The 17,915-nt window shown below is 52.0% G+C and overlaps 2 protein-coding genes across 3 annotated transcripts in view; one reads left to right on the top strand and one right to left on the bottom strand.

Annotated features, from left to right (window-relative positions):
• Positions 1–555: 555 nt before the first annotated feature.
• SBDS (SBDS ribosome maturation factor) lies at positions 556–7,406 on the bottom strand. The gene is made up of 5 exons (XM_044232531.1): positions 6,669–7,406; positions 6,196–6,325; positions 4,647–4,847; positions 2,928–3,092; positions 556–1,284 (listed from the first exon to the last, which is right to left on the bottom strand). Exons 1-5 carry the CDS (start codon positions 6,794–6,796, stop codon positions 1,156–1,158), a joined length of 753 nt encoding a protein of 250 aa, XP_044088466.1. The 5' UTR covers positions 6,797–7,406; the 3' UTR covers positions 556–1,155.
• A 246-nt stretch (positions 7,407–7,652) lies between these two features.
• The window catches only part of LOC122896102 (S-adenosyl-L-methionine-dependent tRNA 4-demethylwyosine synthase TYW1-like), a 199,397-nt gene continuing 189,134 nt past the window's right edge, over positions 7,653–17,915 (top strand). For both annotated transcript variants that reach the window (XM_044234071.1, XM_044234070.1), the window contains exons 1-5: positions 7,653–7,798; positions 8,463–8,590; positions 9,189–9,326; positions 14,919–15,020; positions 16,640–16,834. In XM_044234071.1, coding sequence (XP_044090006.1) covers positions 7,795–7,798; positions 8,463–8,590; positions 9,189–9,326; positions 14,919–15,020; positions 16,640–16,834 — 567 coding nt within the window. In that variant the 5' untranslated portion in view covers positions 7,653–7,794. The remainder of the gene's footprint in view (positions 7,799–8,462; positions 8,591–9,188; positions 9,327–14,918; positions 15,021–16,639; positions 16,835–17,915) is intronic.

The raw sequence follows: 17,915 nt of genomic DNA, 5'->3' as shown, positions 1-17,915 counted from the left end.
ACGTGGAGTCTGTGAGAAGGCCACCTCAAGGACCAGCAGCAGAGGGGTAACACTGCAGCGTGACAGAAAGTGTGTTCCCAAGACATCCAGCAGGAACACTTCTTCTGACACTGTGAGGAACAGTTTGACTTTGCAATTTCCATTAATTATTTTTAAATGGGCCATTTCTGAGGAGCTGCATTAGCAGTGAATCATGTGTGCTTGTAAAACCCATCTGGGCCTGTTCAAATACAAAACTCCTTCAGTTAAAAACCTCCGTCCACAAAATACAACCATGTTAATTTTGAGTGAAACCCCAATTTTTATTCTACATCTCTTCTGAAGATAAGTAGATTTTAGAAAACTTGCATATTGTCCATTTAAGTGTTTATGTACCAAAATAATTATATTGTTACTTCCCAAATCACGAAGACTTATCCGGTGTCCGTTGGAACAGGCCCTGTTCTAAGCACCCCTCGCGGGACTTACTTCGCCCTGCTGAGAACCCCCGGAGCACTGGACAGCGGCAGAGGAAAGGAAGGGAGCCTGGAAGCAGTCTAGAAACACACGCCGTCATTCAATAAAAAATAGTGCTTTTACTGATTACGTATAATTCCACTCTGTTAACATATATTATAAACTTTAAGGGTCAGAAACCGATGACGTTATGTTATTCTTTACCAGGAATCACGAAGGTTATGGCCACACGGTCAGTGAGAACCGCTTCAGTCCTGGGTCACCCCAGAGCTACTTCCGGATGCTCAGGTCATCGTCCAAGCTATGGATGAGGCCACACTCTCGTTAAGTCAGAACAGGTCCTTATGTTTTCTTCAACAAACACTTCCTTTTTGTCTCCTGTCACAACATACAAAGTCTAACTGTTTCCCCATGGACTTGCCTCGGATCATCTGCAGGCCGGAAAGTCCGGGCCACGAGACAGCAGCGAAACGCTCCTCTGCCCTCACTGTCTTGGATTTTTCATTTTTGCCCCAAACCCCACCTTATGACTAAAACTGAGCGAGCTCCGCAGCGCACTACCTATCAGAAGAGTGTGTTTGTGTACACAGGAGCACAAGGACGGACAACATCAGATCTGAGCACGAGTCTGGCTGACCAGAGAGGAGGGACTGTGGGGAAGAGGGCGCTGTAGTGTTGAGCTGCGGAGCCTGTTGGGTGTCACTCCAGCTTCTCATCTCCTTCCTCCACGTCTTTCAGGCTGAGCACTTCCAAGGAACCTCTGCCCTTCGTCTCCTTTTTTATCAGCTCATCGATTTCTCTGAAGCAGCCCGGGTCAACCAGACACACCTGAAACACGAACACAACTGCTCACCTCGCGAAGACAGAGCGACACAGCACCACCATCCTGGGGACAATCGCGCACTTTCCGAGTGTGCCCGCTGCTCGAGCTCTACAGCGCAAGAGCCAAGACCTCACAGCGGGCACCGGACTGGGTTTGAGTCCAGCCTGTCTTTCCCCACCCCTCCCAATTCTTACTTAAATTCTCATCAGCACAGTGCACTGCTGGTTTCAGAATTCAGGGATTCATGGCTTACACAGTAACATCTCGCGCTCATCCTAACAAGTGCTCTCGGTACCCACCCCCCCAATCATCCCTGTCTGTCTTCTATCCTCACAAAGAGTCCCTTATGGTTTGCTTCCCTCCGCTGTTTTCTTTCCCCTCTCTTATGTTCATGTTTTGTTTCCTGAATTCCACATGTGCGTGAAATCATGTATCTGACTTTCTCGGACTTTTTTCGCTCAGCATGACGGTCTCTAGCTCTGGCCACGCTGCTACAGATGGCCCATCTCGTTCACTCTGATGGCCGCACCATGGTCTACTGCACACGTACACCGCAACCTCTTTCTCCCTTCAGCAGCTGATGGACACTCGGGCTCGCTCCGTAGTGTGGCTGTGGCTGCTGCTGCTGTGAACATCTGAGTGCATTACCTCTTCAAATCAGTGTTTCTGTACTCTCTGGGCAAACACCTAGTCCTCCAATCGCTGGATGTAGGTAGCCAGAGCAGCCTCTGTCTCTAAGTGTGCATGTGAGCCCTGGGCACAGGTGTCTGCTTCCTGCCTGAGGACGTCTGGATTCCTTGGCTACAAAGTGAATGGGACTAGAACACTATGGTTCTTTTGCACTAAAATTTAGCATGAACACTTAAAGTTCTGTGAAAGCACCGCTTTTTATGGACATCTGAAGGAGAAAAAGAAGCTCGAAGGCCCATTTAAAATCACATGTGAAGTTCTGAAAAGATCTGAGAATTTCAAAACGTCAGCTGTGCTGTTCCAGGTTGCGGCGACATGCAACGACCCGTCTAGAGCTCATTTACGCGGGAGCTCTTGCAGAATCTCAAGCCGTGAATTTGCAGACACCGGGCCCTATACTGTGTCTGACACCGTGGGGAGAGGACCCAGGACACAAGGTTTCTGTTGCTTCTACAAAATGTCCTGTGGTAGGGGGTGCCTGGGTGGCTCAGTCGGTTGAGCATCTGACCTGTGGTTTTGTCTCCGATTGTGAACTCAGGGCTGTGGGACTGAGCGCAGGGTCTGGCTCCGAACTGAAAAGGGAGGCTGCTTGAGATTCTCCCTCTCCCCCCACAAACCCTCTCAAATAAATGCATCTTCAAAAAGAAAAAAAAAATTCTGTGGTAAATAAGACTGTCCAACTTTTAGTCTTATTTCCAATTTTCTGTAACAGAACACTCCCTGTAAAATAGTCTCTCTTCCAAAATGAGCGTGGACTTAACAACAACAACAAGATCCCAAGTGTGCTTAACTACAACTTAGTCTTATTAGACCTCGACATTCTTACTTAATTCTGTGTCAGAGGTCTTGGGAATGTCTTATTGTTCATACCCTCTAAGTGTCTGTTATGCACTTATGACCATGGAACGGACGACTTTGGTAAGACGGAAGCATGGGAACAAGAGTATGTTCATCTTACAATCTCTAACTGCTGGCCGTAGTCCTCGCTCTCTACGACCTTGATCAGGGGCTTGAGCTTTTCTTTCAGCTTCTTCCCTTCGTTCACTGGGAGAAGGAACCGGAGCCTCATGTGGGCGCGTTCGATCTGCATTTTCTCCTTTAACTGTTTTATCACCTCCAAAGCCTAGGAAGACAAAATGGACAACGATGGCCATTTCGCTGCTGCTTCTGCATTTCTTTGTAAGGGATCCAAAACCAAGCGGATTCTATCAGGCTGAATCGGGCAACAGTCCTTAGGACACAGAGAACAGGAGTAACCGTAGGAAAAAAGTGATAAATTGGGACTTAAAGAAGACAAACCTTTGTGTTTCATAAAATAGTCAAGAAAGTGGAGAGACAACCCAGTGAAGAGAAGACACAAGCAGGTCGCACGTCTGATGAGGCACCAGCATCTAGAACGCGTACAGGTTGCTTACGACTGGATGATGAAGACACAGATCATTAAGAAAGGGTCAAAGGACGTAGACTGTGTTTTCCCCACTGAGGACTAGGGTCAGTAAGCACATGAGAATATGCTGAAATCACAGGTATCAGGGAAATGCAAACCAAACCCAGAAGGATACACCCAGGACAGCTCTAGCAAAAAAGGCGGATTAATTACAAATATCATCAAAGACGTGGAGAAACCGGAACCCCTGAGCACGGACTATGGGAACGTAAAATGCCTCGGCTCTTTCAAAAAATGGCGTGGCAGTTCCTCAGAGTTAAATATAGCCACTGTCTGACCCAGTAATTCCATTTCTGGGTACAGAGAAATGCAAACATGTACACACAAAAGCGTACACACAGAATTTCGTAGCAATGTTATTCAGAATAACTAAAAAGTAGAAACCACCCAAATATCCACCAACAAAATACACTATTTCCATCAATGGTCACTACGGAGTCCTAAAAAGGAAAGAGCACTGACGTACTATAACAGGTATGAACCTTCAGAGGCCACTTGATTCCATCTCCACGAAATGTCTGGAATAGAAAAGTCCGCAGAGACAAAAAACAAATTTGCCAAACACTCGTGAGAGGAAGGAAACAAGGAGTGACTGCTAATGGTGACAGGGTCTCTTCTGGGTGGTGACAGAAATGTTCTCAAATTAGGTAACAGGGAAGGCCGCACAAACTTTGTGAACATGCCACTGAATTACACCCTATAAAAAGATGACTTTTTTGTGTGGCACATGAAATATGTGTAAATAAAAAAATACAAAATACAGAGCTGAAATGACTAGAGATCCAAGTTTTGGGGTGCCTAGGCGGCTCGGTCAGTTAAGTATCTGAATCTTGGCTTTGGCTCAGGTCATGGTTTCATGTTTGTAGGATCCAGCCCTGTGGTGGGCTCCACGCTCAGTGTGGAGTCCGCTAGAGACCTTCCCCCTCTTCCTCTGCCCCTCCCCCCGCTCGTGCGTGCACACTCTCCTATAAATAAATACATCTTAAAAAAAACAAAACCCAAGTTTTATCTTTATAGGACTGGTTCGGAAAGGAAGAGGGGAGCCGTAGTACATTTGTGCTTTGTTAAAAAAGAATTCTACTCCTCCTCCCTACAACCCCTTCATTTCCTTCCCCTGTCCCAAAACCTCTACCCCACTACTTCTAAGTAGTACCATGTTTCAGATCATTTTCATATTTTCTTCAGAGGAAACGGACTTTTATTTGGATACTGACACTGAAAACCGCTCACCTGCTGTTTTGTACTCTTATTGGCTTTGACCGAATAGTGGATGTCCTTCATGGCTCTCTCAATCAGGATAACCGTGTATGGTCTCTTCGTCTCAGGGTTCACACACTTGTCGGCTACGATGGTTGCTATGTCCCTGAACATCTGCTCCAGCTGCGTCTGCCGCTCTTTATCGGACACCTGGACCTCCCCTTTACTCAAAATCTAGAAAACCGAACAGATTTAAGAAAACAATGTTTTCAGTGTACATTATTTGTGAACTAACCACAGGAATTAACAACTTGGGGAGAAATTAAATCCCATCCTCCTCAGCTACTGATACACCAGTAAGGGTCTGAGATGCACCTACAGGAGACACTGGATTAACTTGTGCGTCAGATCTTGTATGTAGGTGGGGCAGGGGAAAAGGCAATATTGCACAGGTGGTCAACGGTGAAAACCTTGAAAAGAAATTCTACCTTCAGGTACATTATGCTAAAAATATATAAATGAACAAAGTACAGCAGGTCAGTAGAAGACTTAATTTTGGAGGGCGCGGCAAGATTGTTCATGTCCTGAATTATTAAAAATGATGCCACACAATAAAAAACCCAAACGATGTGATTAAGAAGAGCAGAGAACCTCAAAAGGCAGTTCCCAAGGAAGACATACGGACGGCCAACAGACCGACAGAAGGAGGCTCACGTCCCCTGTCATCCGGGCAACGCCAATCACAACCACAGTCACCACTGCACACCTGTCGCAGTTACTGGAGCAAAAAACCCAAACCACGAAACGGTGAGTGTTGTGGAGCCGTGGAGAAGGGGAGCCCCTCGCACCGCTGGTGGCATGAAAACGGGCAGCCGCCGTGAGACCCGAGGCCTGCACTACGGAGCGTTAACACAGCAAACAGCGTACACACCGGTCGCTGCCGCGCTGCTGACGGGAGCCGCGCGTCCCGACGGGTCAGGCAGGCACAACACAACGTACGTGCGCAGACGTGCGGACACACGCAGGAGCGGGACTCAGCCATGGGAAAGACCAAGTCCTGCCACTTGCAGGGACAGGGACAGCCCTGGAGGGACGGTGCTCAGGGAAGCGGGGGAAGGACGAGCACCGTGTGACCTCACGCCGGTGTGGCCAACAGGGAAGAAGGAAAACCCCCGCGGACGCTCAACAGTGAGCTGGCGGGTGCCGGGTGGGCGAGTAGGGACCGCATGAAACGGGGACGGGGGGCTCGAGGTCTGACATCCACGTAGCAGAGACGTCCCAGAGCCCACAGGGGCGTCCGCGCACGGGCTGGGCAGCACCGCAGCAGCACTGCTGGCGGACAGGCGGTGACCGCAACAGGCGCTGACCGCGCTGCGCACCGGACACGAACGCCACCGCACGTCAGCGAAGTTTCACTGAGAAGAGAGCTTGCGGGGGCACCTGGGGGCTCCATCCACGGCGGTCCGACCCCGACTCAGCTCGGGTCACGCCCTCAGGCTGGGCTCTGCTCCGCTCAGGCCCCCCAGCCCCCGCCAAGCCCCGGGACCTGCCGAAGCCCTGCCGGGAGGCCGCCGCGGCTCACCTGCTTGCAGACCTCGGTCTGGTCGTCCGTCCCGAACGCGCTCAGCAGGTCCTCCTTCTTGGCCACCTGCCCCTTGGACACGTTCACGAACACCGAGTGCGTCTGCAGCACCTCGTCCAGGTCCTTCTCGCTGCCGACGGCGGGACACGCGCTGCGTGAACGTCCGGACGCCCCGACCCCCCGGCCGCCCCCGCGCGCACCCCGAGCCCCGAACCGCGGCCGCCGCCCCGCGCCGCCCCGCCCCTCCCCGGGCGCGAGCCGGAAGCGCCGAACCGGGCGGGGGTCCCGGTGCCCGACGGCGGCGGAGGGGACCCCGCGCCCGCGGATCGCGGCCGACCCCGGCGACAGCAGCGGCTCCACGAGCCCTTCGGACGCGGGCCCCCCCACCGCCCCTCGCGCGGAAGGACCCGGGCCCGGGGCGTCCCGTCCGCGCCCCCGCGCCCCCCGCCCCGCCCGCCGGCCGCGGCACTCACACGCCGCTGCGCCAGCTGACCACTTTGTTGCGATAGCACGCGATCTCGAAGCGCTTCCCCGCGCGCTTCATGCGCACCACCGCCACGTTGGTCAGGCGGATCTGGTTGGTGGGGGTGAAGATGGACATGGCCGCCGCGCGCAGACCGGGCCGAGCCGCCGAGGCTCACCCGCGCCGCCCGCCGGAGGACCACCAGCGCTCGCTGTGGAGACCCGGGCCGCGCGGCTCCCCACACCCGGCTGACCTACTGCGCCGGCGTCGGGTGTGCCGGAAGTCGGGGGAGGAAAAGGGAGCAACAACGCCTGCGCGCTGCGGCTTTTACGACGTCGTTCCGCAGAGGACAAGCGAGGCTCTCTTCCTTCACGTAATACCCTTCCGCCAATGAGCTACGCCGCCCTGATCGGGCAGTGCACGGGCTGTTTCTGCAACCGGGCGGAAACGAAACGTCCGCCCCTCTTGGTTCCGCAGAGCTCGGGGCCACCCCACCTTAACTCTTTTTTGCGGGAAAACTAAGGTGAAGTTGAGAAAAAAGGAGGACGAACCCCCGCGAGCCCATCGCCCCGCTTCAGTGATGATCAACGCTCTACCGGCCTTGTATCCTCCTGCCCCTTTTTTCGTTGGGGTAGATTACAGCCAGTTACGTTAGCTTTAAGTGCGTCCGTGTCTATTCCTTCCAGGCGTGCCCGGCAAGATCAGCGAATCGCCGGTCCACACCACAGTCTCCGAAACAAGCCCTTTCTGTGGTCGCTGCGTTCCCACCGAGGACCGGCCGCGGCCGCGCACGCCGTCGGGCAGACGCTGCCTCTCCCGGAGCGCGTCTCTCGCGGGTCTCTCCCCGACGCCACGCCTCCCTGGCTCGCCCCCTCTGGACACGCCCCTTGCGCCTCCGCACCAATTCGGGAGCTTCACCCGGACCCGTGGGCGGTGCTTCCCTCGGGGCCCGCCCCTTCCCGTCGGAGCCAATCCCTACGCGCCGGCGACCGGCATGGCGGCCCCCAGTGCTGAGGCGTCAGAGCGCGCTAGCCCGGCTTCAGGGTAGCTCGACGGCCTCCGTGCGCGCGCGCCGGCGCCGGGCTCTCCCGGTCTGCGGTACCGGGGCTGTGCGCCGCGGGCGGGCTCTGAGGAGCATGGGTAAGGGCCCTCCGGCGGGCGGCGGGAGGAGGGAGGAAGCCGCGTTCCCGGAGCGTCTCCCCGCAGAGCGCTGTGCTCGGGCCCGTGCTTCGGCGCTTGCTGCCGCCGGCGGGGGCCGCTGACCGCGGGGGGGCGGGGCGCGGACCGGGCTTGCTCCCGCGGCCTCGGGACGGGCCCGGAGGGGACCAAACGTCCGACCTGAGTCCCGCGCGGGCGAAGCGCCGGCTCTCCCCCCGGCGTGCGCCGGGCCCTCGGTGCTTCCCGCGCGGCGCGCCGACCCCGACCTCGCCGCCCGCCTTCCGGGCTCGCCCTCTGACCCGCGTAGGGTCCCACCGGGAGGCTCGGCCTGTTTCCGGCTGCGGGAGGGGCGGCGCGGGGTGCGGGCGGCGGACCCCGTACAGGCGGCGGGGTGTCCGAGGCGGAAAGCTCCGTGGAGGGAGCGCCCCGTAGGCCCAGCGCGGGGTGTCAGCGTCGCGGACTCCGAGCGCCGTGTCCCGCGTGCGCGCCGTCCGTGCGGTGTCCTGCTGCCCCCGGTGCGGGCCGCGCCGCTTCTGTCGGTGTCCGACCGGTCTGTGAAGGCGAAGGTCGTTTGTGTCCTTTCGGCTGGGGTGAGCCGCGTCGTGCGCTCCCAGTCGGGTCACTCGTGCGTGTCGCTCCGATGCAGATCCCGCGGGCGCCTGGGACTCCGCGTCGCCCTGGGTCTCGCTGTGGACCAACAGGTTTTACGTGTACGTGGGCTTGGCCTGTGGCATCAGCCTGTGGATCTGCTTCCAGATGGTCGTCAGGAGGCGGGTAAGCGGTTCCTTCTTACCGGGCGTACGGAGGGGCCGGATTCGCGCAGGGCGTCAGGGCCGGTTCTCGGGTTTCGGAAGAGCTGGGAGGAGCCTGCACTTTCGTGTGGTCTCTAGACTTTTTTTTATGCCTAAAGAACTTATTCTCGTTTTTAGAGTCTAAGTTACTATGGACTAAGTTAAATACGTATGTTGTGAGGGGCTGTGGGTGTCTGGCTCTTGAGTTACAGGAAGGCCCCGCAGCGGAGAAGTAAACTTGTAAAGAAAGTATCTCCTCCCAGTCTCCAAAGAGCGGGATCTCCTCCTTCCTCACCCCTGACTCAGGATCAGTGCGTAGTTCCTGCTCTCCCTTCGCTGAAGCCCCTCTCCCAGGGCTGTATGTGGGTTTTTCCTGGAGGGAGTGGGGTCTTCCTAGTCTCAAGGAGCCTGGGTCCAGCCTTTCAGGGACCCAACTGTATACCCATGGGTCATTATTTGAGGAGGACACCAGAGGGATCAGGAGAAGAGTCAAGGCTGTCAGTGTCTGCTCGTTTTTATCCCTGTTGAAGCTGGGAGAGGGTTCGGACCTGATGGACTTTGTGCACTTGTTTGTCTTCCAGGACAAGAGCTCCCAGGAGAGATCTGTTCCGAAAGCAAGCCAGGATTTGGGGACAGATGGTTCTATCTCTCTTCAAAGGAAGGAGGTCTCCGTGTCCGGGGTGAAGATTTTCTATGGTTCCCAGACCGGAACCGCAAAGGTGAGAACCTCATGCGGTGCTTTTCCTTGGGTTTCCTGATCTTGTTGTACAAGATCCTTGAAAGTGTCCACTAACAGCGTACGGAATTGGTCTTCTAATTTTTTTTTTTTTTTCATCTTCTTTTTTCCCTTTTCCAGCTTACATCTTTCCTTTCCGGGGTGCCGGGTGGGTTTTTATTCCTTGGGCCCAGTTCCAGCGGGTTGATGTGTTAACGAAGGGTCTCTGTTCTGAAGCTCACCTCTGCCCCCGCAGAACAGAGTTCTAAGCCTGTTACGGAAGGTGCGCGTAGAAGTAGGGGACAGTGAAAAGACAGTGTCCGCAGTGGTGTCCCGGGTGCAGCCTGACTTTCACAACTTCACACGTCCACTTAGTAAAGTGTACTTTGTTTAATAGCGTTGAATGGTTGACCGTAGTTACCGAATAGTGTTTAAGTTAGATCCGTGCTGCAGTGTATACGCCGCCGGCGTCCTCGTTATGACGGCCACAACTGTTCAGTGCTTTCTAGGAGAGGATTCTAAGGTGGACATGAAAATGAAGTTTAATAAAAAAGTCAGTGTCCAGTTATTTTTGTGTCAGACTGAAGAGGGGTGCACTGCCCTCCTGTGGACATTTGCACAGTAATATTTCTTGGTTTTCCGGAAGTGCAGCGAAGGTTCGGTTCCCCACTTCTTAGTTGAGGGTCTCGTAGTGCCAAGTTCAGCTGTAAGCAACAGAGGTGGGAAACTGGCAGAAATGTGAAAAAGGCATCTGAGCAGCTAAAATGAAGTCCTTCTATGTTATTTATAGAAGATCTCATTCATAGCCTCTCTCGTGCGTGTTTTTAATGTTTTCTAGAAGATCAGATCAGTACTTGCAGGTTGTCTGAAGTTCAGGTGTGAGGAGGGTTCGTAATGAAAAGTGCTCTCTAGTGAATCTCCTTTGAGCTGTTCCATATTTTTGGTTCCTCTGATGGCTATTTTTTTAACCTGTGTGTGCTGTGTTTCTAGATTATTGATGTTAAAGTTACCGACCCCGTATAGTAATTAACGTAGACACTCCTCGGATCTCACTGGCTTTATCGTGGGCCACTTCTTTGCTGATACAGGTTGGACGACCCTGCTTGAAGCTGTGCCATTGGGGTTTCTTTATTCTGCTTTCACACTGAGTGGATTCCTGTCTGGGTGGGGGAGATCAGCTTTTCCTTACAATTTCGAAGGTGTCACTTCACTATCAGAGCTGGTCTCCTCATTCCTTTGTCGATGACTTAATTTTTTTTTGTTTCTGGAAGCTTTTAGAATCATTTCTTTGTCCTTGATGTTTCAGACTTTTTTTTTTGTTTTGTTTTACTTGTTTTCTTGAGAGAGAGCGTGCACACGCGCACAAGCAGAGGGAGAGGAGAAGCAGGCTCCCTGCTGAGCAAGGAGCCCAGTGTGAGGCTCAATCCCAGGACCCAGGATCATGACCCAAGCCCCAAGGCAGACGCTTAGCTGGCAGAGTGCCCCAAGCACCCCTAAGTTTGGAACTTGATTGAGGCAGTGTCTAAGTTGGCTCTTCTTTTTAGCTGTTGTGCTGGACATTTGGGCTCTTTAGAAGATTTGTGAGCATTTCTGTTAAGATTTCCTGGGAAAAATTTTTTCCCCTCGATTTAGTTTAATTTTTTTTTTCTTTCTGGGACTCTTGTTGGTTGAATGTTAGAGCTTTTGGATGGCTTCTTTGTCTTAAATCTTTCCTATTTTGTAACTTTCTCTTTCTTCTCTAGTTTGTGAGATTTCAATTCCAAACCTTCTTTTTTGAATGTTTAATTTTGGCCATTGTGTTTTTAGCTGCAAAAACACCACTTTTTTTCAGCTTTTATATTATCTTATTAGTAATTTGAAAATATATCTCTGTAGGGGCACCTGAGTGACTCATTTGGTTAAGGATCTGTCTTTGGCTCAGGTAGTGATCCCAGGGTCTTGGGATCGAGCCCAGCATTGGGCTCCCTGTTCAGCGGGGGGCCTGCTTCTCCCTCTGCCTCGTGGCTCCCCCTGCTTGTGCTTGCTCGCTCGCTTTCTCTCTCTCTCTCTCTCAAATAAATAGTGTTTAAAAAAAAGTATATCTCAGCGAATTCATTTCTTCTGTTCCCTGATTTGTCTGCTTTCTCACTTTTTCTATTGCTGCTGTTTCTCCTTCCTGTTGCTTGTTCTTAAGATCTTCTTAGTGATCCAGGGTTTTCTGTTAATGTAGAAGAGAGACCGAAGTGGTAGCTGTTGTGGATTTTCTCTGGTGTGTGCACGGGTTTGTGTTCTCTGATTCCAGATCTCCTCTGCATCGTGGGTCAGGCAAGCCACGTTCCCTCTTGGCCCCACATCTCCCTCCTACTACCACATCAGGTGTTTTTTTTTTGTTGTTTTTTTTCCTTTAAGAATCAAGCTCCTTGAGTGTGTCTGTGCCCATAACTGCGCCTCTCTAATTTCCCTGCGCCTGTGGGCCTTGGGCCGCTCTTGTGAGGCTTGCACAGCCTGACATGTTCCCAGCGACTTCCATGGTGCTCAGTAATTCTCACTCTTCGTCTGCCTTGAGGCTGTTCTCTCCTCCTCAGCCAAGGCTCGTCTTCCTCACCATTTGCAGATTTTCCTCGTTTCTTGACCTTGAAAGACAAGAGTGTCCCAAGGCACGGTCCCTGAGACCCTGTCTTTATTTGCATTCACTCTAAGGGATCTTGTCATCAGTTTCACATTCTTATTCATTAGCTGTAACTTGGCAGACTTTTTCTATGAAGGGCAAGGTATTTTATTTTATATGCTGTGTTTTTAGGTTTGCAGTTTTTGTCGGCCATATGCCTCATTGCGTCTACTTAGCTCTACGCTGTAGTGCGGAAGCGGCTGCAGACCGCGGGTAAATGAACGGCACGACGGGGCCCCAGGAGCTTTTACCCATGGACACAAATGAAGAACTGGATCTGACCTGCACGCCTTCATCTGTGTCCGTTTCTAATTTGAACTGTTCCCCTCAACTCGTCTCTCCTGTCCAGTGGGCTGTCGTAGGTCTCCATGTGACGTCCGGTAGGCATCTAAACATTAGTACGCTTCAACTGAACTCCCCCTGCCTTTTTTTAAAATTTATTTGTCAGAAAGAGGGAGAGAGCGAGCACAAGCAGAGGGGAGCAGCAGCAGAGGGAGAAGCAGGCTCCCTGCTGAGCAAGGACCCTGACTTGGGGCTCCATCCCGGGGTCCTGGGATCATGACTTGAGCCGAAGGCACAGGCTTAACAGATTGAGCCGCCCAGGCGTCCCACTGAACTCCCCATTTTTTTTTTCCACGAAGAACCCTTACCATTTCAGTAAACAGCAACGTCATCTTTCCAGTTGTTTCCAGTTGACTAGTTAAAACAACAACAAATCTTTGAATTCTCTTCTTTTTCCTGCTACCCCCATGCCCTTTGTAGCAAATGCTGTTCTACTTTCAGAATGGATCCAGATGCCAATCGCTTCTCAGCACTCTGGCTCACGGCACTCTCTGCCTTTGTCTGGGTCACTGCGGTCCCCTCCCCGCTGGCCGGTCCCCTTCATTCAGTGCTGCTCAGCGCCTCCCTTGGCCTCAGTGTCCTCTCAGCTTGGCAGCTCGGGGACTTCGAAAACTTAGGTGAAATCACATTCCCTTCAGCTTAAAACCCAGCAATGCCCTCCTTGTTCACGTAGAGTGAATCCGAGCCCTCCCAGTGGCCGGAGGCCCTCACACCCGATTCTCCACCGTCTCTCTCTCTTCTTTTTTTTTTTTAAGATTTTATTTATTTATTTGACAGAGAGAGATCACAAGTAGGCAGAGAGGCAGGCGGGGGGGAGGGGGAAGCAGACTCCCTGCTGAGCAGAGAGCCTGATGCGGGACTCGATCCCAGGACCCTGAGATCATGACCTGAGCCGAAGGCAGCGGCTTTAACCCACTGAGCCACCCAGGGGCCCCCTCCACCGCCTCTTTTACCTCTTGTCCTTGGTCCTCACGTCTCCAGTCCAGTTGACCTCCTTGCCAAGCGTGCTCCCTCCTGTGGGCCTGTTCACGTACCCGTTGCTCTGTGTGGGGCAGCCTCGTGGCCTGTCTCCCATGTGCTTCAGGCTCGGCTCAAGTCTGTCGCACCACATACGTGTCGTTTCTCCACACTGGCCCTCCAGTTGTGACACGAACAACGCAGAGTTTTTGTCAGACTCCACGGGTGTAAGGATGCAGTCTGCGTGGTTGTCTCCCTTCAGGTGCCAGTCCCACGTCCCAGGGGCCACCTGTGCTTGTGACTGGACCAGCTATAAAGTGGACCCCGCAGCCCTCTCCTCTTAGATTTGATCATTTCTTAGAAGGATTCGCAGAATCGGGAAACTGTGCTTCCCAGTTTTAGGAGGGATACAAGGCAGACGCAGACAGTGGTAGACTCGCGTAGGGCAAGGTTTGGTGGGGAGGGTGGCACTCTGTGCCCCCCGTCGCTTCAGCACAGCAGCACCCACAGACTCCCTGAGTCCTGTCATTTAGGGGCTTTACTGGACATTCCAAATCCTAGGCCATGGACGCTTGAACTCACTGGGAGCAACGGTGCTGAAAGTTCTAACCCTTTAATCACATAGTGGTTTTGTGGTGACCGGCCCCCAGCCCGGGGCTACCTGGGGCCTGCCTCCCCAGGAGTCCTCTCATTAGCTTACCAAAGCCAGGAAGTGCCAAGTGTTTTAGGAGCTTTGTGCCAGGAACTAGGGAGAAAGACTGAATATTTATTTATTTTTTATCTCATGCACCCGTCCTGACCCTCCCTGTGTAAAATAACAATTGTCCCCATACCTGTCCTTCCCTGTGTTCTCCCCCCTACCCTGACTTATTTTCTTCCGTAGCGCTGGTCCTCACCTGACCAGCTGTGTCTTTTCTCATTTCCACGTCTGCTCGCCTCTGTCCGCTGGAATGTGAGCTCCCCGGCAGGGACTCTGCGCGTGTTGTCACTGTTGGGTGATACCGCCCAGGACGGACTCTGCGTGGTAGATGCCCATGAAAGTAACGGATGCTCGGTGGGCCTCGCTCTCGTCCTGGGAGGTGGGGAGCCGACGGTTAGCCGGCGGGTGTTCTGTCGGGGGGTGAAGGGCGGATGCTGCCTGGGCTTGGAGTGCATTTGTCCCGTCTACAAACTGCTGCTCGGTTCCTCTGTGCCCTGGGCTTCCCTCCTGGCTCCGCTGTCGTGGCTGTTTCTGAGCCCAGAGTCTGTCCGGGGTTCTGTCAGACTCTCCCCTCGGGCTTTCTGCTCCCTGTCAACCTGCTTCTGTTTGCTTTCTGTCTTCCAGAAGTGTGTCATGTTTCTTCCCTCTTCAGGATTTCTTATCACCTGGTGTCTATTCTAGTGGCGCAAGGCGCCGGATCGCCAAAAAAGCCCGTTTAGATTTTGTGCCGGATGTGTCCGTACAGAGTGAGAACCGCGCAGCCGAACGGCTGACCTGTGGAAGTGGGAGAATTGACAGTAGTGTTTGTGATCATGATGCGAAACGTTTGTCAGTGGAAAGGCTCCTCACGATAAATGTTCCTTTGGCAGCTGGCGTAAGTGAAGACTGTTTTGCTTGTTTAGCTTCTTGAGGACTTTATGTGATTTTTTTCCTTTTTTTTTCTCTACTAGGGATTTGCAGCAAGTCTTGCTGAAGCAGTTACCTCCCTAGGTCTGCCTGTGGCCGTTGTCGATCTGAAAGACTATGACCCAGATGATCATCTAGTAGAGGAGGTTGGTGATTGGGTCCTGTTTTCCTTCAGTCCAGACTCTCCAGTGGGATTGACCTCCTGTGTTCCGGGATAAATAGAATCTTCAGAATAAATTAATTTTCATGCTAAGGAATTTGAGTTGGTTGAGTTTGCAGTGTCAGAGGTGCTGAGTGTGTGGTGTGGGACCCGTCCCTCTGGCATGCGGTCTTCCCTGTGGCGGGAGTAAGGGTGGGAAGGGGTGGTGGCTTGACGTGCCCTCCTCCCTCCTGCTACCGACCCCCTGGTCGACTGAAGGTGGTTGATGGCATGTGCTGAGCCTGGGACCCACGTGTGCGCTGAGAGGTCGGAGCCGCTTGCCTAGCAGAGGGTATGGATTGTGACGTCAGAGAAACCTCTTATTACCTGTGGGACGCCCCTGCGTCACCTAACATCTATGTGGGTGTAATTTCTTCACCTGAGAAATCCGCTTCCTTTTAGCTGTGCTCAGGGGAGTGTCCTTACAGTAGGGATTCTCAGGGTGTGGTCCTTGAATGGGCAGTATCAGCATCTCCTGGGGACTTGCTAGAAACGCAGCCCAGCCCTGGATGTGGGACGGTAATTTGACAGGTGCTCCAGATGATTCTGAAGCTTGTAGAGCAGGGGTCGATGCACTTCTCTTAGAACGGCCCAGATGGTAAACATCAGCTTTTGTGCAGCCGTGGGCAGTACGTAATGGATGAGTGTGGCTGTGTCCCGATAACGCCTTATGAGACAGAACAGAACGAGCCGTGAGCCGGACTGCGCCAGTGGGACATCGTTTGCCAGCTGTGGATAGCCCAGCTGTGGCCATTTCTTTCTCCTGTAAGAGAATAGTGGAGTGCAAATGAGCGAGCTTGAATCTGCTCAGAATTACTTGTGAAAGATTTCAGCAGCCTTTCAGACTTTATTAGTAATAATGGATTGCTTATAACCTACCTCGTGACTTAGAATTTCTAAGGTGCATTCAAAGAGATGGAAACCGTGGCCGGCGGGACGGAGGGGTATTTTGTTTCCCCAGTAGATGACGGTACCAAGTGAATAAGGTACTTAATGTACATTTAAAAAGTTTTGTTGCTTTAGTTTTTTAGGTAATTTTAAAGATCTCTTCCTGTGTTTTTTCCTGGTTTGGATTTTGTTCCTGTATGACAGCTGGAGAGCATAGGAACTACTGCTTGGGACTTGGGAGTGGAGTGTATCGGCAGGAGCAGGAGACGCAGGAGCAGGAGACGGGGTTTCCTCCCCGTGCTGTCCCTGCTTCGTGCTCTTTCACTTGTGAAAATGGATAACGTTTTGAAAGTACCTTTGTCCTTAGAGATTTGTATTCATGTGGATTCAGCATTTTTATTTTATTTACTTTTAAAAGGTGTTATTTGTTTATTTGACAGACAGACACAGCGACAGAGGGAACACAAGCAGGGCGGGTGGGAGAGGGAGAAGCAGGCTTCCCGCTGAGCAGGGAGCCTGACTCGGGGCTCAGTCCCAGGAGCCGGGATCATGACCTGAGCTGAGGACACTTAACGACTGAGCCCCCAGGCGCCCCTGGTTGTCAGCATTTCAAAAAGGGATTTTCTTACTGTAAGTTGTATGTTAAATATTCTTCTGAAATAATTGTTTTCTCATTAGGTTACTGGTAAAAACGTTTGTGCCTTCGTGGTCGCTACCTACACTGGCGGTCGGCCCCCGCACAGCGCACAGTGGTTCTACAGGTGGCTGGAGGAAGCAGCCGGTGATTTTCGGTTCGGCAAGACTTACCTGAAGGGTATGAGGTACGCCGTATTTGGCCTGGGAAATTCTGCCTACGCGAGCCACTTCAACAAGGTGGGTATGAGTTGAAATATGGGGATAAATTCTCCATTGTAATTAAAAAAAAAAATTCACGCGCACACACATTCACATGTGTATGTGACGTCGTCCCCAAACTTTGGTGTTTAATAATGAACTTCTCGTGTTACTCTTTTTGGGGGGAATTGCTACATAGATGTATCCACGCGTGGGTGCAGTAGGTTTCCCAGTAAATTTTTATTGAATAAAATGCTTATACCTCCTGTTGTCTGGTGTCATAGTGGCCTGGGTTCATGGTCGTTGTGTTCAATGTGCTGTCCCCAGGCAGGACCTTGGGGATGAAGATCACTGATTCTCTGGACTTCCCCAGCCGCCTGTTCTGTTGTTGAACAACCTTTATGGCTCAAGCTAACCCTGAATACAGTTGAGCTCATTGTTTTTTAGTCATTGATTTTTTTTTTCTTTCTTTCTTTTTTTTTATTAACACATAATGTATTATTAACCCCAGGGGTACCGGTCTGTGAATCGCCAGGTTTACACACTTCACAGCACTCACCATAGCACATACCCTCCCCAGTGTCCATAACCCCACCCCCTTCTCCTTAAACCCCTTCCCCTGGCAACCCTCACTCACAAATCCCTCACAAAACCCTGTTTTGTGAGATTAAGAGTCACTTATGGCTTGTCTCCTTCCCAATCCCATCTTGTTTCATTTATTCTTTTCCAACCCCCCAAATCCCCCACGTTGCATCTCCACTTCCTCATATCAAGGAGGTCATAGGATAGTTGTCTTTCTCCGATTGACTTATTTCGCTTTAGTCATTAATTTTTAAAGGGAAGTAGAAGAAAGACATTTATTGTCTTTTAAGTAATAAAACTTTGTTTTGTTTTCCTAGATCTTTTTTCTAAATGAAGTTAATTTGGCTCCTTTTTTTTGCAGTCTGTTCTCTATACTTTTATTTATTTTAAAAAAGGTTTTATTTATTTGACAGAGATCACAAGTAGGCAGAGAGACAGGCAGAGAGAGAGAGGAGGAAGCAGGCTCCCTGCTGAGCAGAGAGCCCAATGCGGGGCTCGATCCCAGGACCCTGAGATCACGACCTGAGCCGAAGGCAGA

Source organism: Neovison vison, chromosome 14 (assembly GCF_020171115.1).
Source record: "Neovison vison isolate M4711 chromosome 14, ASM_NN_V1, whole genome shotgun sequence".
NCBI classification, from domain to species: Eukaryota; Metazoa; Chordata; class Mammalia; order Carnivora; family Mustelidae; genus Neogale; species Neogale vison.
Note: the sequence above shows the minus strand (reverse complement) of the source record. Positions and strands in the feature narration are given on the sequence as shown.